Raw genomic sequence first — 19957 nt, 5'->3', positions numbered from 1 at the left:
TGGGAGGCAAAGTAAGCTGCTGCACCCCGTGCTCACAGCACACAGATCTGGGGTGGTGGACCCCCCCACACACACAGAAGGTGTCCTGCCTGAGAACTGGGCCCCTCTGCGTCAAGCCCCTATTCTGGGGTGCACTGGGTGAAGGGGGATGGCCCAGGCCGGCCTGACTCAACTTCCCATCTCAGCTCCATCACTCACTGGATGAGGGTTTGGGTTGTTTTTTTTAACTGTGGTAAAATACACAAACATAAAATTTGCCATTCTGATCATTGTAAATTGAACAATTCAGTGGCATTAAGTCCATTCCTCGTGAGGTTGTGCAATTAACACCACTGTCTAGTTTCAAAACTAGTCCCCCCAGACTGAGACCCTCCACCCATCACTCTCATCCCTCCTTCCCTCCCCTGGTCCCTAGCAACCACAGACCTGCTTTGACCTATTCTGGACATTTCATATAAGTGGAATTGAACAATATGGTGTCTGGCTTCCTTCGCTCAGCATTGTGTTTTCAAGGTTTGCCCATGAGGCAGCGTGAGTCAGCCCTTCCTTCTTCTTTATGGTTGAATAATACTTCCTTGTGGGTTGGACCACATCTTGCTATCCTTCATCTATTGATGGACACGTGGGTTGTTTCTACTTTTGGTTACTGCGCACCTTCTACAGAGACCACGGGTGTACAATCTTGTTTAAACGTCTGTCTTTAAGTCCTTCGGGTTCAAGCCTCTGAGTGGATGGCGATTCTACGTTCAGTTTTTTGAGGAACTACCAGGCTATTTTCCATCGAGGCTGCACAACTTTAGTGTCAGGGACCCTGAGATTTGAGCCAGGCCCTGGCAGCCTTCGACTTTCCCATACGTTACATGGGAACCATCGCCTCTCTCTCTAGGGCGTGTGAGGAAGGGCGAGGGGGGGAGGTGTGTCCACTGCGTGCAAGGCCCTCTGCACATGGCCCTGATGCGGGGGCCACAGGCCCTGTGCGCCAGCAGTGCGCAAGCCTCTCCTTGAACCTGCCAGCCTGGTGCCCCCAGAGGACGGTGTGCCCCCCTTGGCCAATGAAACCATGGACATCAGAGCTCCTTTTGGGGGGCAGTGGCAATGCATGAGCCACTGCGTCTGGTGCAGAGTAGATGATCTAGAAACACTGAGTGGAGGCGTGATTTCTGATTTCCATGACACCCTAGCAAGGTAGAAACTCTCTCTCTATTTTACAAAATGTCGCCCAGCCAGAGGATGGAGCTGGGACCCTGTCACAGGCCCGCCTGGCCCTTGAGTGCAGGGCTGAAGTGTACCAGGCCGCAGGTGGCTCATGGCATGAGGGTGTCCAGCCAGGAGGATGGAAGCGGTAAATCTCCAGTCCCCATCCTGTCCCCTCAACGGCACCTTGAGTTCAGTACAGAGGTGCTGCGAGGTCTAGTGGAGGACTGGACAGGTCCTGGGGGCACCACCCCGTTCCAGACCAACTTGGGGAGCTCCCACATTGGTGACAGGACACATCTTGTTTCTGATGCAGGAGTAGGTAGGTGGTGACCTGCCTCCCTGGTCAGGGCCCCCAGAGTGGTCCAGACACATAGTAGCCCAGTCTCTGCAGGAGGAAACCCGGGGAGAAGGCGACAAAGAGCAGCCTCTCCGGGGGAGTCAAGCAGCGGTGCAGGCCTGCCCCATCCCACCTCGCCCCTTCCGCCCCGCCCCGCCCACCTCCGCCCCGCCCCGCCCACCTCCGCCCCGCCCCCTTTCTCGCCCCTCCCCGCCCACCTCCGCCCCGCCCCGCCCACTTTCCCTTGCCCCCGCCCACCCTTGCTTGCCCCGCCCCCTGGTTTGCCCTCGCCCGGTCCCCGCCCACACCAGGCCTTCCCCGCCCACACCGGGTCTGCCCCTTTCACAAAGGTCCTGCCCCGCCCCCGCCCGCGCGGAGCAAGCAGGCATTTCCTCGGAAAGTGGCCTGTGTTTTGCGGAGGTGGACGGCAGCCTGCTCCTCACGGTAATTGACTGCTCTCTAATCAAATTGATTTCTATTCCAAGGCGGCCTGCAGCCCCTCCGTTCCAGGAACAGTATTTTGAGCACAGATGTATAATCAAACGGCAGAAGCAGAGGGCACCCCGGGCCTTGCTGCCAATCGAATAAAAGCTAAATGGCCCGAGCTTTTAGGCCTAATCACTTCTGTGTTCCCGCTTGGGGTGGGTCTGCCGCAAAGCCGGCTGGATCACGCGCCCGGCTTATCTGAATTTCAGCACCACCGGTCGGGCGAGTTGGAGTGATCCGCTTTTTCTCGCAGGCGGGCCGCCTTGCAGAGGCCAGTCCCCGCTCTGCGCTGCCAGCTGCGGGCACTCGCTTCCACACCGCTGGCCAGCTTCCCCGCCGCTTCTCCGTCTCAGAGGCGCCTCTCTAGACCCTACACCAGGGTAGATGTGGAGCCTGGAGCCCCCTCCCCCCGACTTGGGGGAGGAGGCCAGGGGGCTGAGAGCTCCCTGCAGGAGCCCTGGATGGGGTAGGTGGGGGGTCCTGACGCCCGGTGACTGCCCAGGGTCTGGGCGGACATGGACCCCCAGCACAGAACTCCACTCACCTCTGCAGCCCTAGGACCCCTGCAAACCAGTCTCTGAGCCCAGAGGGAGCCTTATCAGCAATGCCCCAGGGTAGAGGGAGTCTGGCTTCGCCTTCCACTTCCTGCCTCCCACCCGTCCTCTTCCTCACCTTGGGCCTTCAAGGGTCTGATTTCACCCCCACTTGGGTGGCAAGCCCATCCAAGGCCCAGAGCCCCTCCCCAAAGATTAGAGTCTGCTTTGGCCTGGGGACGCCCCTCCCGCCCAGCTCCCCCATGCTCCTCAGCAGGGTTGGGTGCTCTTGAGTTAGGGACCTCCTGGAACTGATGGGGCCCTGGGGGCAGGGTGGTGGGGATCTTGGGGTCCTGTCCTTCCCGGCCCCGCCAGAGGGAGCCTCAGGGTCCACAGTTCTGTAACAGATGCTGTGTTGCCTCCAAACACCCCTGCCCACCACACTTCCTCCCTCCTGACCCTTGGCTGAGGCCCCAGGCGCCCTTCACCAGGGTTTCACCTCCAATCCCAGATGGCCGAGGACCCCGTTTGCAGTGGGTGTGAGGTTAGGGCCATGCACGCCTCTGACTGATTGGAGAGATGGATGGATGGGTAGGGGGCACCTGGTGGTGGGAGGAGCTGGACCACCCTCTGCGACTCCAGGCTGAGCCCATCCAAACTTCGAGCCTGGGGACACTCCCTCTAGTCGGGCAGAGGCGCTGCCTCGTGGCAGGGGCAGGGAGGTCAGTGCCAGGCAGAGGCCTGGTTCAGACCCTGCCAGCTGTGCCCAGGTGACTTCCTAAACTTCTCTGCCCCTCGGTTTCCCCATCTGAAAAATGAGGCTGTGGTGGGATCTCCTCCCAGGACCGTGATGGGACTCCAGTGAGGCCCCGCGTGGACACTGGCTGGCGGAGGTCAGCTAGGGTCAGTGAGACATGCTGGACAGACAGCTCAGGAAGATGACCCAGACTGCAGGTCCTCTGGGGGTCAAGAGCCCCACCCCTGCACTGTCCCCAGGGAGGCTGCCCAGGAATTCCCGCCCAGAGGCCAATTTTGAGCACCGGCCACTGGGGTGACCTCCCCTCCCCCCATCCCAAGAGCAACCTCCCAGCGGGGCATATGACCTCTGCCCCTGCCCCTGCTCCAGGGAAGGGCTGCCAGGGGTCTGAGTGGGATGAGGGCCACAGAGCCGGATGCCCCGAGTTGTGGGGGGGGCTTCCAGCAGGCGTGGCCTGTTTGGGGCACTGGTGCGGGGCACCCCAGAACTTGTGGGTCAGGAGAGCTGCCTCGGCACCCCAGCTGCCCTGCTTGGGGGCCCAGTGTGGTCTGGAAACTGCCCATCCTCGGGAGGCCAGAGGGGCAGACGTGGCTCCTCCCCTGGGCCGCTCTGTCCTTACCTATGGAACTGGGACAGAGCTACACAGCTCGGGGTTCCCCTCATGGAGCAGGGGGCTGAGGTCCAGGGCAGGCAGGCTCTGCCCCAGGCCCTCGTTAAGGCCTCCCTCTCAAACCCCCCACCCCTGACGCCGCCCTCCCCCCCCCAAGAATCAGCCCGCTTTTCCTGGAAATCGGGGGCTCCCCACCCTCCCTGAGAGGCAGTGTGCCATCCCCCTCCCAGCCCTGCCGTCTGTCTGGGGCTGTTAGTCAATTAGGGTCCCGGGAGGCCAGGCAGCTCCTCTGCTGGGCGAGGCCTGTGTCCCAAGGGCGGGGTGGGCGTTGGTCTGGATGAGAACCCAAGCCAGCGGCCCATGGCTGCTCCCCCGCCCTCACTCCTCTCCGTGCGCCCCAATCTCAAACTTGCAGGGGGGCCCCACCTCTGCAAGGGGCCCTGGGGCTGGCAGGGCGGGGACCTCAGATCAAGGAGAGCCTACCCACCCTGGCCCACCCAGAACAGCATCCTTCAGCCTCTGCTGTTGCTGAGGCCTCCCCCAGGCTGAGCCCGGAAGGACAGACAGACCAGGCTGGAGGTCCGTCCAGCCCTGGCCTTGTGAGGCCACCTGGAGCGAAGGTCATCCCCACCCCCATCCCAGACTCCCCAGGCCCCATCCCCTCTGAGGTTGGCTACAGACACCCCAGGGAAGCCCCAGGGGAGATGGTCTTGTGGTCTGAACGACCCCCGGCCCCCATCACAGCAGTCCTGTCTGCACCGTGTCCCCAGACCCGCCTTCCACTTGTCCCCCAGCCCCGTGTGCCCAAGCTGTGTGACACAAAAGATCTCGGAGCTGGGTGCCTCCCTCCTGCCCTGCCCACCCTCCCTTCCTGCCCTGGGCCCTGACCCACTCCCACCTGCCTGCCCCGCTCTCCTTCCCTTGACAGGCGAAGACCCCCAGCGGTCCCTTGACAACCATCCGCATCCACTTCCCGGTGGACCCTCCTGGCCAGATGGAATGGACCCAACACAGAACCACAACTGACCCCCAGGCCTCCTCGGCCACAGCAGACAGGCCTGGACACCCTCCCACACCGCTGGGATGCCTTGAGGGAGCGGTGATGATCATCCAAGGCCAGGAGGGACACACCCGCAGTGTCCACCCAGATCAGGAGCAGACTGGTCACCCCCGCTGGGTCCTCACTCGGCCAGGCCTCAGCCTCTTGCGGCGGCGTGGACCAGGGCACCCCTCCCCCATGGCTTAGCCCACCCCCACCCGTCCTGGGCTCTGACCCTTTGTTCCAGAGGACAAAGGGCTCCTGGCCGAGCTCTGGGTCCTGCTGACGCCGCACCCACTTCCAGGACAGGACAAAGGGGTGGGATGCAAAGGTTCTGATGCCTCAGCCAGTTTCTGTGGAGGCTGCAAGGGCAGGGAGGCCGGCTGAAGGACGGAGGCTGGGAGGACAGAGCCCGGCCGGCAGGTGCTGGATCCCGTCCTGAGGGGAACCCAAAGCTCACCCAGGGAGGGGGGGGGGGGCTGGGCAGCTTGAACCAGAATGTGGCAGGACTCCTGGGTTCAGAGCAGAGCCCTTCCTCACATCGCCACCCGCCAGCCCCGGCCTCAGCTGTCCCTGCCACTGGGGGCACGGGGCTGCCTGAGTGGGGGCCTTCGAGGGGTGCAGTCTGTGGCCCAGAGATCGGGTGTCTCCGTCAGGCCAGGTGGGGGACCTGGAATTCGCCGATCCCAGTTTTGAGGCCCCAGGCAGGAGGGGCAGGGGCTTGTGGTGGCCAAGCCGATGGGTGAGCAGAGCTGAAAACCAGACCCCACGGAAGCGCCCACCCACCAGGGCCGGGTGCAGGGTGGGGCGGGCGCGCCGGGCTCCTCCTGGGCCTGCCTGTGACCAGGCTCACGGACATTGAGGAGAGGACTGCGGGGTGGCCCCTACGAGGGGCCCGTCTGGAAACCAGGTCCACCCACGTTAGACCTCGTGCCTGCTCCACCCTGGCCATGGCTCCAGGGGACCCGGCCCCCCTTCTGGGAAAGTCACTCCCAGCAGACTTACAGACCCCTTCTTCCTCCAGACCCCTCCTCTCCGCCCCCCCCTGTGATGGGGGGTAGTTTCAGGATAAACAGATGATTAAATAAATCCATCCATGGCAGGGATTCCCAGGTGGTTCAGTGGTAAAGAATCTGCCTGCAATGCAAGAGAAGCGGGTTTAATCCGTGGAGAAGATCCCCTGGAGAAGGAAATGGCAACTCACTCCAGTATTTTTGCCTAGGGAAATCCTGTGGGCAGAGGAGCCTGGGGGGCTCCAGTCCATGGGGTCGCAAAGAGTTGGACACGACTGAGTGGCTAAACAGCAGTGGCTTGGGCAGAACAACTGCTACAAAGCCTGAGAAAGGGGAGAGGCCAGGGTGCCTTTAGAAAGCCGGCGGCGGCCCCTCGGACAAGACCCTCCAAGGAGAGAGGAAGTGAGGAGCCCACCACCGAGAGGTCCGAGCACTGGGGGCTCACGTGAGAACCTGAGAACTGAAGTCCATGGGACAAACGGACGCACAACCCTGCCCGCTGGAGCCCAGAAAGGTCCTTGAGGGTACAGCAGCAGAGTGAAGGGAGGACAGAGCTGCCACGCCTGAATCTGTGAACCAGCCCTGGGGAACCTGGAGGGATGGCCCCAGAGATGGTCAGGGGGTGGAGCCGGGGGCTCTCGGGCCAGGCAACCCGCTCTGCCCGCTTGCAATTCCCGCTTCGTCCACCTGGGGGCGGACCTGGCCCGGGAGCAGAGGCGGGGAAGGGCGGGGCGGGGGGCAGATGCACACCTGGACGGCAGGCAGGTGAGCCAGGGGCCCCAGTTTGCAGACAAGGAAAGGGAGAGCTCCCTCAATGCACCGGGAGCTCAGGCCCCCCGCCCCAGGCACAGGACCCCCCCTCCACCCACATCCTGCCCACCAGCCCCCTTCCCTCATAAGACACTGGGGGCAGGGAGAGGTAAGCGGACCAGGTGTGCACATGGGCAGTGAGCCTGGGGATGGCCCCTTCTCCCACCCAGGGCCCCCGGGTCCCGAGGGTGCCCCTCCTGGGACGGTTGATCCCCCACCTCCAACAAACCCACGCCTTTCCCTGGCTTCTCCCAACCCCACAGAGGAGCCAAGTGCAGGCAGCCTGGGTTTGAACTGACTTTATTATTCTGTAAATGTGAATTTTACAAAGCGCTTTACAATGAACGATCACATCCTTTTGTTTGTAACGGATTTCCACCTCCTGGATCGGCTTGGAGCACACTGCAAGCCCTCGGTTTCCTGGTTGCTGGCGGATGTTGTGTCCTCTGAGTTATGATACGGTGTCAGCCGTGGCGAAAAAGCAACAGTCTGAATTCTGCCAAGTAGCAGCACGAAAGAGAGGGAGGCGCAGGAGGAACAAACAGAGGTTTCCTCCTTCTTAAAAAAAAAAAAAAAAAAACGAAAAAAGAAAACAGACAAAAAAAAAAAGCCAGTCTCTTCTGAGACTGAAATGGAACTCAGTGTACTGTGGAACAGGCCTCCTATACAGCACAGGACAATTTATTTATTGATTTTTAACAGTCGTGAGTTACAGTACTACTTAACCCCTCCACGGACTCTTTACAACAACCATCTCCTTTTCAAAAGTCTCTTTTTTTCCCCCCAAACAGTCCGTCCAAAGGATGAATGGTCTATTTGCACCCAATGCCATTCAAATGTTCAAGTCAAAAATATTTATATGGTTTATATTTAGTTCTTTATTATTTTTTGTCTGCTAAAAATAGTATTGCAAGTTTTGGCTTCTTTTGACATAAAAATGACAACCATGTGCAAAACGCTGACGAAGAAGCATTGATCAGAATTCAAGCGGGCTGTCCCATCTGAATGCTTTAGATAGATGCTGCATCACATTCCTTTTCGTTTTTCTCAAAGAAACAGAACAAAACAAGAAACAAAAACCAAAAACCCTTGTTGCCAGGTTAGAAACACCTTGTACCGAGCCCCCCCCCCGCCCCCCACCGCCACCGTCTCTGGCCGCTGGCGAGGGACACGCCCGGAGCTGGCTGGCTGACATAATGACAAATGTATGCAGCAGCAACTTTCAGAAACAGTAGTTAAAGCTCAAGACGGCTCTGAGCTCTCAATTCTGTGTTTAGGATTTACTGCTGGCAGAGAGGCAGGCAGAGGTTTTCTCTGAGTTTTCAGGTGGTTAATGGGCCATAGGCCTTTTTCGACTTGCAGCAGAATATTTCCATAAAGATAGCCTGGTGGAGAGGAATCTAAGCCGTCCACGGCGGGGGGTGGCACGCACCCAGCCTGTGCTGGGAAGTTCTGGCCGTCACATGGGGACAGAGTCAGGGCCGGAACCGAGCAGGCCGCTCCCAGGCTGAGCCCCTGCTTCCCTCCTCCTTCCCAGCAGAAAGGCTGCCGAGGCATGAGTTTTCATGGAGGAGAAACACGCCTGGCTCCTGGGGCCCCAGCACCTGGACAGCGGCTTTGGGGCCGCAGGCCGCACGCCCAGAGGCCTCTCCCCTCGCCTCTGGTCCACATTCAAGGGCAGGGTAAGACGATCGCATCAAGTGCAAGGTTAAGCAACCACAGAGAACTCTGGGTGAGACCAGACAGTGCAGAAAGCAAGACAGGTTTCAAGTACCGAGGCCGCCGGCCGGCTGACCGGGCAAGCGGGCAGCCCCACCGAACTCACAGTATCTGTCACATCGCGGTCCCTTCTCCTGGGCCTCTGCACTCATCCCAGCTGCCTCCCGGGGCCCAGCCCGGCCACCGGGGAGGGCAGGGGTGGGGGGCGGCTGCGGAGCCCAGGCGGGCCGCCCGCCACGGCCGCTGGGACTGGCCCAGTCCTTCTCTCTCCAAAAGGCGCCGATAGACTTAGCTCTATGTAGACTCTATGTAGTATATGCGTATTGCTAATAGTCAAGCTTAGGGATAAAGGTGCGGTTATCTCATAAATACTGAGTGGCTTGTCTCTCGGTCTACAGGGGTCAGGTGGGGAGGGTCACGCTCACGGGACAGGAATTAGTCATCTTGTAAACAGAGGGGAGGGTCCGGTTCTCCTAATTGGTTTTCCTTGGGAAAAATGATCAAAAGATGCTAAGGCACTCTGGAAGGCCCCCCCTGAGCCCAGGCCCGCCGCCGCCCGCCCCGCGGAACATTCCGGACGCGGCGGGAGGAGCACCCGGCAGATACAATCATCAGCCACGCCCGTCTGCAAACGCTCCACCCCACGTCCACCGCGGGACACATTAGTGCAAAACGCTCGGCCTGGCCCGTCCGGAGCGCAGGAAGAGTTCAGCAGCCATTCACATTAGATTCTTATTAAAGTTTCACCTGCAGCTCTAGCCTTCCTTACCCAGAACAACAAAACAGACGGTGACTATAAACAAAGGACAGAGGTCACGGGACATTGTGCTGTCTGAGCAGCGCCGCCAGGCCTTCTCTGGGAGGCCGGCGCCCCTCCCTGTCCTGGCCTCGGGGCGGGGGACAGGGGGCCGGGCCCACGTTGGAGTGGGGGTCAAGAGGAGGAGCAAAGCCCTTCTGTGCCAGCCAGGGCGGGCAGCCGGCCCCAGAAGGTCCCCAGGGCTGGTCGGATGAAAGTGCAAACACGGGGTGGCGGCCGGCTGACAAGGGGGCTCCATAGCGGAGCCGGTGGGGTGGTGGGGTCTGCCTCACCAGCCCTCCACCCCCACCTAGGGGCTGTGGCCTCCTGCCAACTCCAGGAGGACTTGGTCCTGGTCCCTGGTGGGCTGTGGGCCCTGGGCTGTGCCAGCTCGCCCCCCGGGCCTGAGACGGAAGAGGCCCACCTCTGGGCCACATGGTCAGCCTGAAGCCCCAGCAGGAAGGAGCTGTAGCCCCTGGGGCAGGGACAGGTGGGTGAAAGGGCTGAGGTCAGCTCCCACGTGCCCACCCAGGGTCCTCCCAGCCCAGCCTGTGGCCATCAGACCTCTGCGGAGGGCAGGCCTGGCTGCAAGAAGCACCCCGCCCCCCACCGAGGTCTCCTCCAAGGGCCCTCCACAAGAGAGCGCCGCAGTCAGCAGGACGAGGAGCCGGGGGTGGGGGTCGGGGAGCGCTAAGGCCCCCCCACAATGCCGGCCTCCCAGCTGGGACCTACACAAGGCTCAGCTTTGTGGGGGGGGGGCGGGTCACACCTGCCTGGCAGGGGCTGGGGGGGAACGGAGGACAGGGTGCAGAGAGCAGGGCTGGGGTGGGGGGCCTATGGCCATGCCTGGGGGCCGCCTGGGACTGGGGGGCGGCCCCTGGGTGTCTGGATGGGAGCACTTGGGACAGCCCGTGCGTGCCCCTCCCCTCAAACTGCAGTAGAACTTCACAGCGAGCTTTCCAGCCTCAAACCAACAAAGCCCTTGCCTCCCACGCCCATCAACACACCCCCTGATGCAGCCCAGAACCTCTGCACCTGCAAACCGCCTCCGCTCAGGCCTTTGCCCTGGGCCCACCTACCCACAGCCTCGGAGGTCCACGCACCAGGGGTTCCGAGCACATGTGGGGAGCCCAGCGCCCGCCTGACCCCCGATTCCCTTCCTGATCACCCTGGCTGCCCTTCCACAGGGGTGAGCAGGACCCGTCCTGTGGTCTGGGACACAGACCCCCCCCAGAGCTGTAGTGGGTCGGGGCAAGGACACCCCAGCCTCTCTTAATGTGTTTTTGCTCTTTTGGGTCTGAAAGTTTCCAAACCAAGTATGAAATAGGTCTGAATTAAGACAAAAACGAATAAACAAGCAAACCTAAACCCAGCGTGGCTGAGGGCTGCGTGGGCTGCACCAGGGGCGGGGGCCCCACCCCACGGGGCGGCGGGCGGCCAGGCGGGAACCGGGGGGTGCTGGGCGGCACGGCCCCGGGTCCCAGGTGGACTGAGGGTCCGTGGAGCTGCGGGGGTTGGGTGGACCCCACGGGCGCGGGGCAGGACAGCAGACGTAGCCAAGATCACTTCCTCTCACACACAGACCAGCACGGCCCACCGCCGGGCCCTCACCGCCACCCTTGCACACGCCCTCACACACACACACACACACACACACACACACGCTCTGCACACACACCCACGCCCCACACGCACGGCGGACCTGGCAGGCCTGACCCCCGAATCTCAGGAAGAAGGTAAAACAAGGATTTGGCCCCTGGGGGCTCAGCCCTGGCCCATGGCCCCGGAGGGGTTGCGGCGGTGGGGGGGGTCCCCATCCCCAGGGGTGAGGACTGAGGACCCCAAAGCGCGTGTTCCCGCCCCACAGGCCCCCCGGCCTCATCCCGGGCAGGGGGAGCGGAGAGGGGGGAGGCCAGCAGAGCCAGGCACCAGGGCCTGGGGCCTCTCGCCCCCTCCCACGCGGGGGAGAGGGAGCTACAACTTGGAGACTAACCTCTCGAATATCAAAAAGGGGCCCCCGGGACCTTTCTTGCAACTAGGTCGCCAGTGGCCTAATCGTTTTACAGTATAACGAATGCATTTGTTTCCTTCATAAATTTTAAATACAAGCAGAATAAAAATCACATTTTTCTCAGGCAACAGTAGCAGTTCAGTAGGTAAGTGGCTTGATCACATTTGTCTGTATTAGTAACGCATGCAAGCAGCTTCCGTACCCGCCTGGGCGCCGGTCCGCCGGGGGCCTCCCTACAAGGGCCCCGCGTACGGGCCCTCCGGTCTCCGCCCCGGGGCCGGCGTGGCGGGCCGGCTGCTGCTGGCGCTGCCCTGCTCGAAGGGCTGCGGGGGGCTCTGGCCGTCGGCGGGCAGCGGCTCGGGCGCGGCCACCTCCTGGATGACCGAGCCGGCCCCGTCGGCCTCCTCGCCGGCCTCGAAGGCCGGGTTGGTGGAGGCGGCCAGGTCGACGTTCACGGCGTCAGTTCTCAGGGCCACGATGGCAGCGGCCTCGCCCCGCCTCTCGGCGTAGATGCGCTGCTCGAACAGCTGCGCGGCGGCGGCCGGGAACTCGGGGTCCAGGGCCGCGCCGGCTGCCGAGGGGCCCATGGCCGCGCGGTACATCTCCACGCCCTCGGGCAGCATGGACTTGATCTTGGGCAGCCAGCGCTTACGCACGCGGCGGGCGTTGGTGCACATGTCCGCGGCAATGACGTTCATCTCGCTCTCCTTGAAGCTGGGGGCGAAGTTCTGACAGTACACTGCAAGAACAGGGCGGGGGCGGGCGTGAGCGGCCACCCACCCGCGGGAGCCCCAGGACCCCACCTCCGCCTCCCCAGGGGCCGAGGGCCTGAGACCCGCCTTGCATGAGAAGGGGGTGGGGGCGCGGTGCTCTGGGCTGGAGCGGCCACTCTGGGGCCACTGGAGGGGGGTCTCCTCCACCCTGCGTCCCTCCGGCAAAGGAGGCCATGTGACCACTCAGGCCTCTTCTGGGGCAGCTTGAACACCAGCGGCCGGTCACCATTCTCCCTGCTGGAGGCCCCGTCCCACTCCTCTGGGGCAAGCATCCAGGGGAGGGGCGGTCAGGGCACGTGGGATCCCCCACTGTGGCTCCAGCAGGGACACAGAGGGCCTGGGGGGGGGGCCTCTGGCCCCCTCCTGCCCACTGGTTGGCTGCGTGGCCCTGGGCGAGGCCCTGTCTCTGGGCCTCACTTTCCCACTCTGTCCCACCCACCATGCGCCCTTGGTGGGAGAAGTCTGATAGCATCCCCGCCCGGGGCAGTGGGAACCAGGGCAGGGCCTGGGTGCCCGCCCCAGGGTGAAGCTGGGTAGGTGGGGGGGAGGCTCTCTGGGCCTGAGATGGACTGAAGGGCCAGCAAGGAGTGATAAGTGGGCTGGCTCATGCCTGCCTGCAGCCCAGCCTGTGGCAGCGGCATCGTCTTTGTCAATGACGACCCGCCCTCTCCTCTCTGCTCCAGAAGCCAGGAGACCCAGCTCTCCACAAACAGCAGGGAACTCGGAGGGCGGTCCCCCAGAGTGAGCCCTCCGCCACTGTGAGCCCCGCTGTGGGGTGGGCCAGCCCCACCCCACCTGCCTCCTCTCAGAGCCCTGCCAGCACCGCACGCTCCGGGATGCAATTACCGGCTACAAAGGCCCCTCTTTGCTCTAAACAGAATTAGCCTCACGGGAGAGATTCTTTTAAGCAAGAAAACTAAGACAGTGTTTCAGGAAGACGGGCTCAGCTGGTCTGGCCTGGGCCAGGCATGGGTGGCTTCTTCCTTGTCCCGGGGCAGGGGTGGGTGGGGGGTTTCGGGGGTTTCGGGGGTTGCGGGGGGGGGCGGGTGGCGGTCTGCCACCAAGATGGACCCGATTCCACCCCCACGCACCCAAGAGCGGGAGGCAGAAGCAGGCCAAGCAGATGGCAAAGGCTCAAAATAACCCCCAAATGTAAATAAGGGGTTTTGTTCAAAAAGGAAAATTAGATCTATTTCACATATTAAAATAGTTTCGCAGCTGAATTCATCACGCTTGGAAACCTACCAAGAACGTTCACACCTCGAGCCCGGGCTCCCGCGAGCTGTTCTTTTCTCCCCGTCGACCCCACGGCCGGCTCCCTCCGGGAGAAGCCGCCTTTCCCAGGCTGAGATCCAGGGGTCTGGCGGCTCCTGGAGGTGCTCCCCAGCCCCACCAGTCCCTCCAGAGACCCCCCAGCCCTCCTCTTACGTTTCACAGCGTTCAGGACGCGGCTGTCCAGCGGCTTGCGGCTCGGGTCGCTGGTGGATGAACGGATGCCTGTGCCACAGCTGTTGGCCAGCGTGTTCCTGACGGAGGGGCGGGCAGGGGAGGCAGTGTGAGGTGGCAGCGGGAGGGGATGCCCGCCCGCCCCACCCATGGCCTGCTGCTTGTTTTCCCGGGGGCTCGGGGTGAGGACCAGGCCCCCACCCCCCATGACGTGCAGCCAGCATGCTTCTTCACGTGGTGGGGGCGGTCCACAGGCCTTCCCCAGGCCCCGGGCTGACACTGCGTGGAGCTGGGAAGGTGCAGGCCCTACACGCACAGCCTCGCCTAGAGGGGATGGGGCTTCTGTGCCCGCCCGCCGCGGGGACCTACCTGTCGAAGAAGGTGGCGAGGAGGCGGCGCAGGAGGACCTTGTGCTTCACCCCCGCGCACAGGTGGCAGTTCATCAGCTGCCCACGCGTGATGTAGACGCCGGAGCCTGCGGCCGTCGGACACAGAGAGACAGAGGCCCTCAAGCCCACACCCAGGGCTGCTGGGCCCGGGGCAGGCGGACCGCAGGTGAGGGGGACAGGCAGGGGGCAGGTGAGGCCTTCCCGACACTGACAGCACCCCTCCTCCAGGCCTGGGACCCCAGGCTTGCTCCCTCGGAGGCCCTGAGACCAGGAGGAGGCCGCCTTGGTCAGACGCTTCCAAGGGGCGGTCCCAAACTGCCTTGCGGCCCTCAGGGGAGCGGCCCTGGGTGTGGGTTTAGGTAAACCCCTGTCTTGCCTCTCAGTTGCTCCCCGATCAAAGAGCTGCGGGCGGGGGTGGGAGGTGGAGTCATGGAGCTCAGGGAGGGGCTGCCGGGCCCAGCGTAGGGGCAGGAACGCGCACCCTGCAGTGCCGTGGCCCCGCCCGGGCCTCTGGAGCCCCGGTTCACCCCGGATGGTTCACCCCGGATGCTGCCCGTGGAGAAAGGAGCTGAGGCCAGAGGCAGTGTCCCCAGCTGGGAGCCGCGGGTGTGAAGAACGCGGAAGGGCAGGGGAGTGCTGGGCCTGGGGGGTAGGAAACCTCCAGGGCCTCTTTGGGCCTTTGTCTACCATCTGACTCTCTGTAGAACACGTACTGAAGCATCTTACTGAAAAGCAGGAATAAGGCAGTGCTCCCTTCGGCAGGGGGCAGAGCAGAAGGCGCGAGGACACCCTGTGAAGACGTGACACGCCAGCTCAGGGGGCGGGGGCCTCCCCTGGCTTCCTGCTTGGTCCCCACTACGAGCCAGGTCTCCAGGGACACCCGCAGCCACGGGGCCAAGAAGCATGTGGCTGATGCTGCATGCAGACCTCCATCGGGCGCCCCGGCCAACACACACCGAGTGTCCCCAAGGGCCTCACCCCCCCAGGTCTGCAGAGCCTCAAACCCAACAGCGAGACGGGTCATCCTGAGCCACATGGGCTGGACAGCCACCTTGCGGTGGGGAGATCTGTAAAGGGGGTTCCAGCAGGAGGCTTGGGGCTGGGATAGGACCTAGCCGGGGAAGGTGGCCAGCCCTCACCCCTCCCCAGCCCAAACAGGCCTCCCCGGGGACCATGCCCACCCCCAGGGCTCTGAGAAACCTTCCCACGCCCAGAATCCATCCCAGTCCAATGCTGACACTCCTGGAACTCAGGAGCTGGGCCCTGCTCGGAACTGTTAACAGCCGGCATCGGGGCAGGGCGCGTGGGGTACGGCCAGGGGCACCCTCACCCCACCCAGGCCCGCCCAGACCAGCCAACACCGCCTGGCGATTCTCCTGTTGGCTAAAAATGTCAGGCAGCCCACTGAGGCGTGGTTCGAGCAGCGAGGAGGTCTTGGGCAGTAAAGCCCCATGAAGCTGCCTGGGAGCGGCAGGCGGGGTGCTGGACAGGAGTGGGGGCCCAGTGGCCCATCAGTTCTCATCTCGCTGCTGGACAGCCTTAAACATCTGCAAGGAAGGACGGCCCTGGCCGTCCCGTGGTTAGGACTCTGCGCTCTCACTGCCCGGGGCCGGGTTCAGTCCCTGGTCAGGAAACTAAGATCCCGCAAGCCTTGCGGCTTGGCCGGGGTGTGGGGAAAATAATCTACAAAGAGCTGTGAGGCCCAGTGAATTCAAACACTGAGAAGAGAAATATTTCCAACAGGCACCAGCCCTAATGGGCTTTGGACCCCAATGTGTTGTTTGTTTTTACAGAAGAAGTGAGTCCATCTAGGGGCCACTGTGTGGAAGCTGGCAACACTGCCCCTCGATCGTGGCATCTGGGCACTCGGGGGAGCTGGGGGGGGCGGGGGCGGCCGGCAAACTGTACAGGACTTGGTTTTAGCCACGACCTAAATTAAAACACAATCGTGATTGCGGCCCCTGCCAGTCAGAAGCTCGACCAGCCCAGGGGATTCAATTAAAATGCTAAATTAATTCAATTGAATAACTCCTCTTCGTGACACATTCTTCTAAAAGGAAATTAAGAGAAAATTTAAGATTTTTTTTTTTTTTGTGACTGATTGGTGATGAGTAACATCGTTCACAGCTCCGAAGAAAAAACGAAAGGGGAAGGCCTCTGCACACAACAGACGGGGCGGGACGGGGCCTCACCTGCCACCAGCTCCAGCTTCTCGCCAGGGTCCCCCTCGGAGTAGAGCTTGGGGTGGCAGCGGTACCCGATCTGGCTGATGAGGCTGGCGGGCAGGGCCACCAGGTCGCGGCGGATCAGGACGCAGGAGCGGCTCTCCAGCGGCACCGGCTCCGGCTTCTCTTGTACTGTGGACACAGGACCCACCCGGTCAGGGCCGGCCCGGCCGAGCCCCTGGGGCCACGGACGGGAAGATCACCCCTCCTCAACCCAGGCCAGCGTGGGGTCTGCCCCGCACTCGCCCTCCCTGGCCACCAGCCGCTGCCCCTGCGGGGAGAACCCGAGAGAGCAGACAGGGCAGGTGGGGGGCCCCCAGCCCGGCCCAGGAGGCTCCCCGGGCGGAGGGTGTGTGTCCACCAGGCCTCGGAGGACAGCCTGTTAGAGGTGGAGCGGCCGCCTCTGCTGGGGGAGCGAGGGCTCGGGGAGGGGACAGACTTCATCCCGTCAACCCCCACCCAGCCACTCCTCACAGCAGCCCCGTGCCACAGGGTGGGGAGGGGGGACACAGCCTCTCTGCAAGTGGGCGCTGCACCCTCTATTCCTGGTCAAGAGTGGCTCCATCAAAACCACCCAGCAGTGAAGCAGGGGGATGGCAGAGTCGGGCAGGGCAGACGCCGTGTCTCCAGGGCTGGCTCCACGTCTCTGAGCCTTCAGGGAATGTTCCTTACTGATCACCACTCAGGGGGCACTCAGGAACCCCCAAGAATGCCAGAACCGCAGCTGTGATGGGGCAGCAGGCGTGGGGGAGGTTCCCCAACGCCCTCCTGCCCGAACCCCACCCTGAGTACACGCACGCCCCACCCCTACGCCAGGCCAGCCTCCCAACCGCCCCCAACTCTCCCAGCCCTGCAGGGTCTCCTGAGGCCTGGGTGGGCGTTCCCTCTAGTGCTCAGGATGGGGGGCGGGTCCTTCGGGCACTTGCTGGGCACCCAGCACACCCCTGTGCCTCACCAGGTGTTGGGAGGCTGAGGGGGGTGCCGAGGGCCTGCCCCCTGCCCACAGGAGAGTGAAGGCAGAGGCTGCATGGAGGACCCCCCCATGGCCAGGACCCGCCCCCTGCCAGGCTCCATGCCCCAGCAACCTTCAAGCGGGCCCCCAGTTCTTGCCCCCTGCCCGCCCCCCTCTCCCCCATGTTCCCATTCTCCCCAATGCCCCCACCCCATTTTCCTGCTTGGCACCAATTCCCCCTTGCAGCACTGCGTGCCCGAGCCTCTCAGCAGGGTCAGCAAGAGGCCCGCACCCAGCAAGCCTCCACCCAGACCTGCAGACCCCCACCCCGGTTCATGCTCACACCCGGTCATCAGTCCAGCCCTCTTCACCCTGCAGCCCGCACTCAGGGCTGCCCCGGCCAGACAGAGGGCAGGGCCAGGGCCTGCCTCGCCTGTGTCCCCAGCACACAGGCGCCCCCGGGCACTCCTGGGAGGGCCACTGCCCTGGCAGCTGTGCGGGTGAGAGCCCCAGCTGGCCGAGCAGCACGGCCTACAGGGCAGCCCCTCACCCACCCGGCACGAAGCACCCGGCAACGTCTGCAGGTTGGATAGGACCCCAGGCTGCTCCGATGGACACCGGGTGGGTCTTCCCTGCTGAGAGCAGCGGCTCTTGTCAGCAGCCTTGATGAGCCCCGGGCAGGGCAGGAGGGCACGGCTTGTCAGACCCACCAGGACTTGGAGAGCAGGGGGGTGGGGGGTCATGGACACTAGGGGGTGAGGCTGGGCCGGACGCACTCCTCCTGCAGGGCGGGGGCTCAGGGGCGGAGTCTGTTGGGGAGGTGCGAAGCCCACTCCCAGAGGGTCAGAGGCAGTCCCTCGGGCTGGCCAGTGCCCTCGCCTCTGCACGTGACACCCCCTTGGGGTCACAGGGCAATTCAGCAGGGACACGTGAGCCGGGGTGGGGGAGACCAGGTGGGGCTGGGAGAAGGACCTGGAAGCCACACAGGGGCTGCCGTAAAGGGGCTCCGGGAGGGGCGGTGGCAAGGAAGGGTTGCAGCCCCAGAGCTGGAGCAGGCGAGTGTGCATTAGCCCCAGGTTATCTCTGCACCAAGCTCTCGTGGGGGAAGGGCCAGGGCGACCCAGGCCCTGGGGAACCGGCATTCTGCAAGCCAGGGCGAGTCCCATGGGGTAAGGCGGGACGGTCAGTCTCATCTCTGAGGATGGGTTGGGGAGCCACCTGCTGCTCTTGCCGCCTCACCCAGGGTCTGGGATCACTCATGCTGGAGTCACCCCCAATTCCCAGTAGGGGGCCCCCCCCCCCGCCCCCCATCCGTACAGAGCTCAGCTCTTCCTGGGGAGGCACCTGCCAATGTGCACAGGGTGAGCGTGGTACCTGGTGCCTTTGGCCTGGAAGGGGCCAACTCCAGGGTGAAGGAGGGAGCCTCCCAGGAGCTCAGATCAGGGCAGAAGTCAGAAGGGTGGCCGCTCTGGGGGTTGGGCAGCATCTCCCACCTGGCACGTTTGGGGAACGCTGGGCGGGGGGTGTGTGGGGGGCAGAATGGCAGAGAGCCGTCAGAATCTTCCAAACCCGGAATTACCCAGGGGCTCGGGGAGCACAGGAAAAACAACCCGGATGATATTTTAAAACATAATTACCCATCCCGCCCCCCCCAACTCCAGCCTGCTGTGATTACGCTCACAGACTCGGAGCAGAGCACCAACGCGGGTGCCGTGGCATTTACATAAAGAGCGCTCGCCAGCAGAAATAATCCCATCCACAACCCTCGGCCTCGATGTTTCTCCAAACAGCAGAAGTTGTTTGTGCTCCGCACGCTCCCCCCACCCCAGCCCGGCTCCCCGAGAGCCAGAGGCTGTCAGATCCAGAACAACCAGAAGAGTCTCTTCTATTTCTGCTCTGCCACGTGCCGGATACTGCGCCAGCTAAAAATACCCCCCTGAGCGGCGGCGCATCGGGAAAGGTGCTTCGATCTCTCCGCACGCCCCCGGCCCCAAACCACCCTCTGTCGGGTCAGAGCTGGGCCTCCAGCAGCCTCCGTCCTGGGAGGGGGGTGCCGAGTCACAGAGAGGCTCCGGGAGCCCAGGAGAGCCTGTGCACCGGGCTTTGGTGACGGGGCCCCTCGAGCACCCCTGGTGGCCTCTGGTGGGTCATACGGAGCCTGGTGGCAAGGGCGGTGGGAGACCCCTCGGGGGGCTGTGCATAGGGCTCACACCCAGGCCCCCCCTGCACCGGGGTGGGGGGAACCTGCCAGCCTCCTGCTGACCCAAGACTCAGGCCGCCGCCTGCAGCATCAGCGGCCCCGTTTATACCACTTTATGATGCTGGTTTCTAGGGTCATGGGCTCCAAACATTCAGGCCCTGTGAAATCTGGAGAGAAGCATGTGAAAGCAATCAGCTGCTGACACGGGGAGGTGCGCGTCCTCCCTGCACGAGGGCGGGTGAGTCACGGTCGTAAAGGTCCCGATGGAAGGACCTGGAACAGAAGCTCGCCTGGGCAAACGGGCCTCAGAACCGAGGCCCTGGGGCTACAGAGAACACCAGGGTGTCCACGGGGCGGGCGGTGGGACCTGTGGGGGGAAGAGGGGTCCCCGCGGAGCCTTCAAGACTCCGCTGCCCACTTGCCCAGGACACGGCTTGAACCCAAACGGGGGAGACGGCACGCGAGCGACGGGACACGGATGGACACAGGTGGACACACCCTGCACGCCGCCCTCGCGTGAGGCCCTGGGCTGGGGGCAGGAAGGGGTGAGTGTCCAGTGGGGACAAATCGTCGGCTTGGGAAGAAGACGGCGGTGACGGTTACACACGTGAACGCGCGTGGTTCTGAGCACTTAAAAGTGGATCTAACAGTAAAGCTTCTCTCA

General features: G+C 63.1%; 1 protein-coding gene across 3 annotated transcripts in view; it reads right to left on the bottom strand.

Annotated features, from left to right (window-relative positions):
* Positions 1-7065: 7065 nt before the first annotated feature.
* NACC2 (NACC family member 2) overlaps positions 7066-19957 on the bottom strand; it is an 80532-nt gene continuing 67640 nt past the window's right edge. For all 3 annotated transcript variants that reach the window (XM_065928148.1, XM_065928149.1, XM_065928150.1), the window contains exons 3-6: positions 16109-16273; positions 13897-14002; positions 13510-13607; positions 7066-12047 (exon numbers count right to left, since the gene is read on the bottom strand). In XM_065928148.1, coding sequence (XP_065784220.1) covers positions 11542-12047; positions 13510-13607; positions 13897-14002; positions 16109-16273 — 875 coding nt within the window. In that variant the 3' untranslated portion in view covers positions 7066-11541. The remainder of the gene's footprint in view (positions 12048-13509; positions 13608-13896; positions 14003-16108; positions 16274-19957) is intronic.

The sequence above is a fragment of the Muntiacus reevesi genome, chromosome 3 (genome assembly GCF_963930625.1).
Source record: "Muntiacus reevesi chromosome 3, mMunRee1.1, whole genome shotgun sequence".
In the NCBI taxonomy this organism is placed as follows: domain Eukaryota; kingdom Metazoa; phylum Chordata; class Mammalia; order Artiodactyla; family Cervidae; genus Muntiacus; species Muntiacus reevesi.
This window is presented reverse-complemented; position numbering and strand designations above follow the sequence as displayed.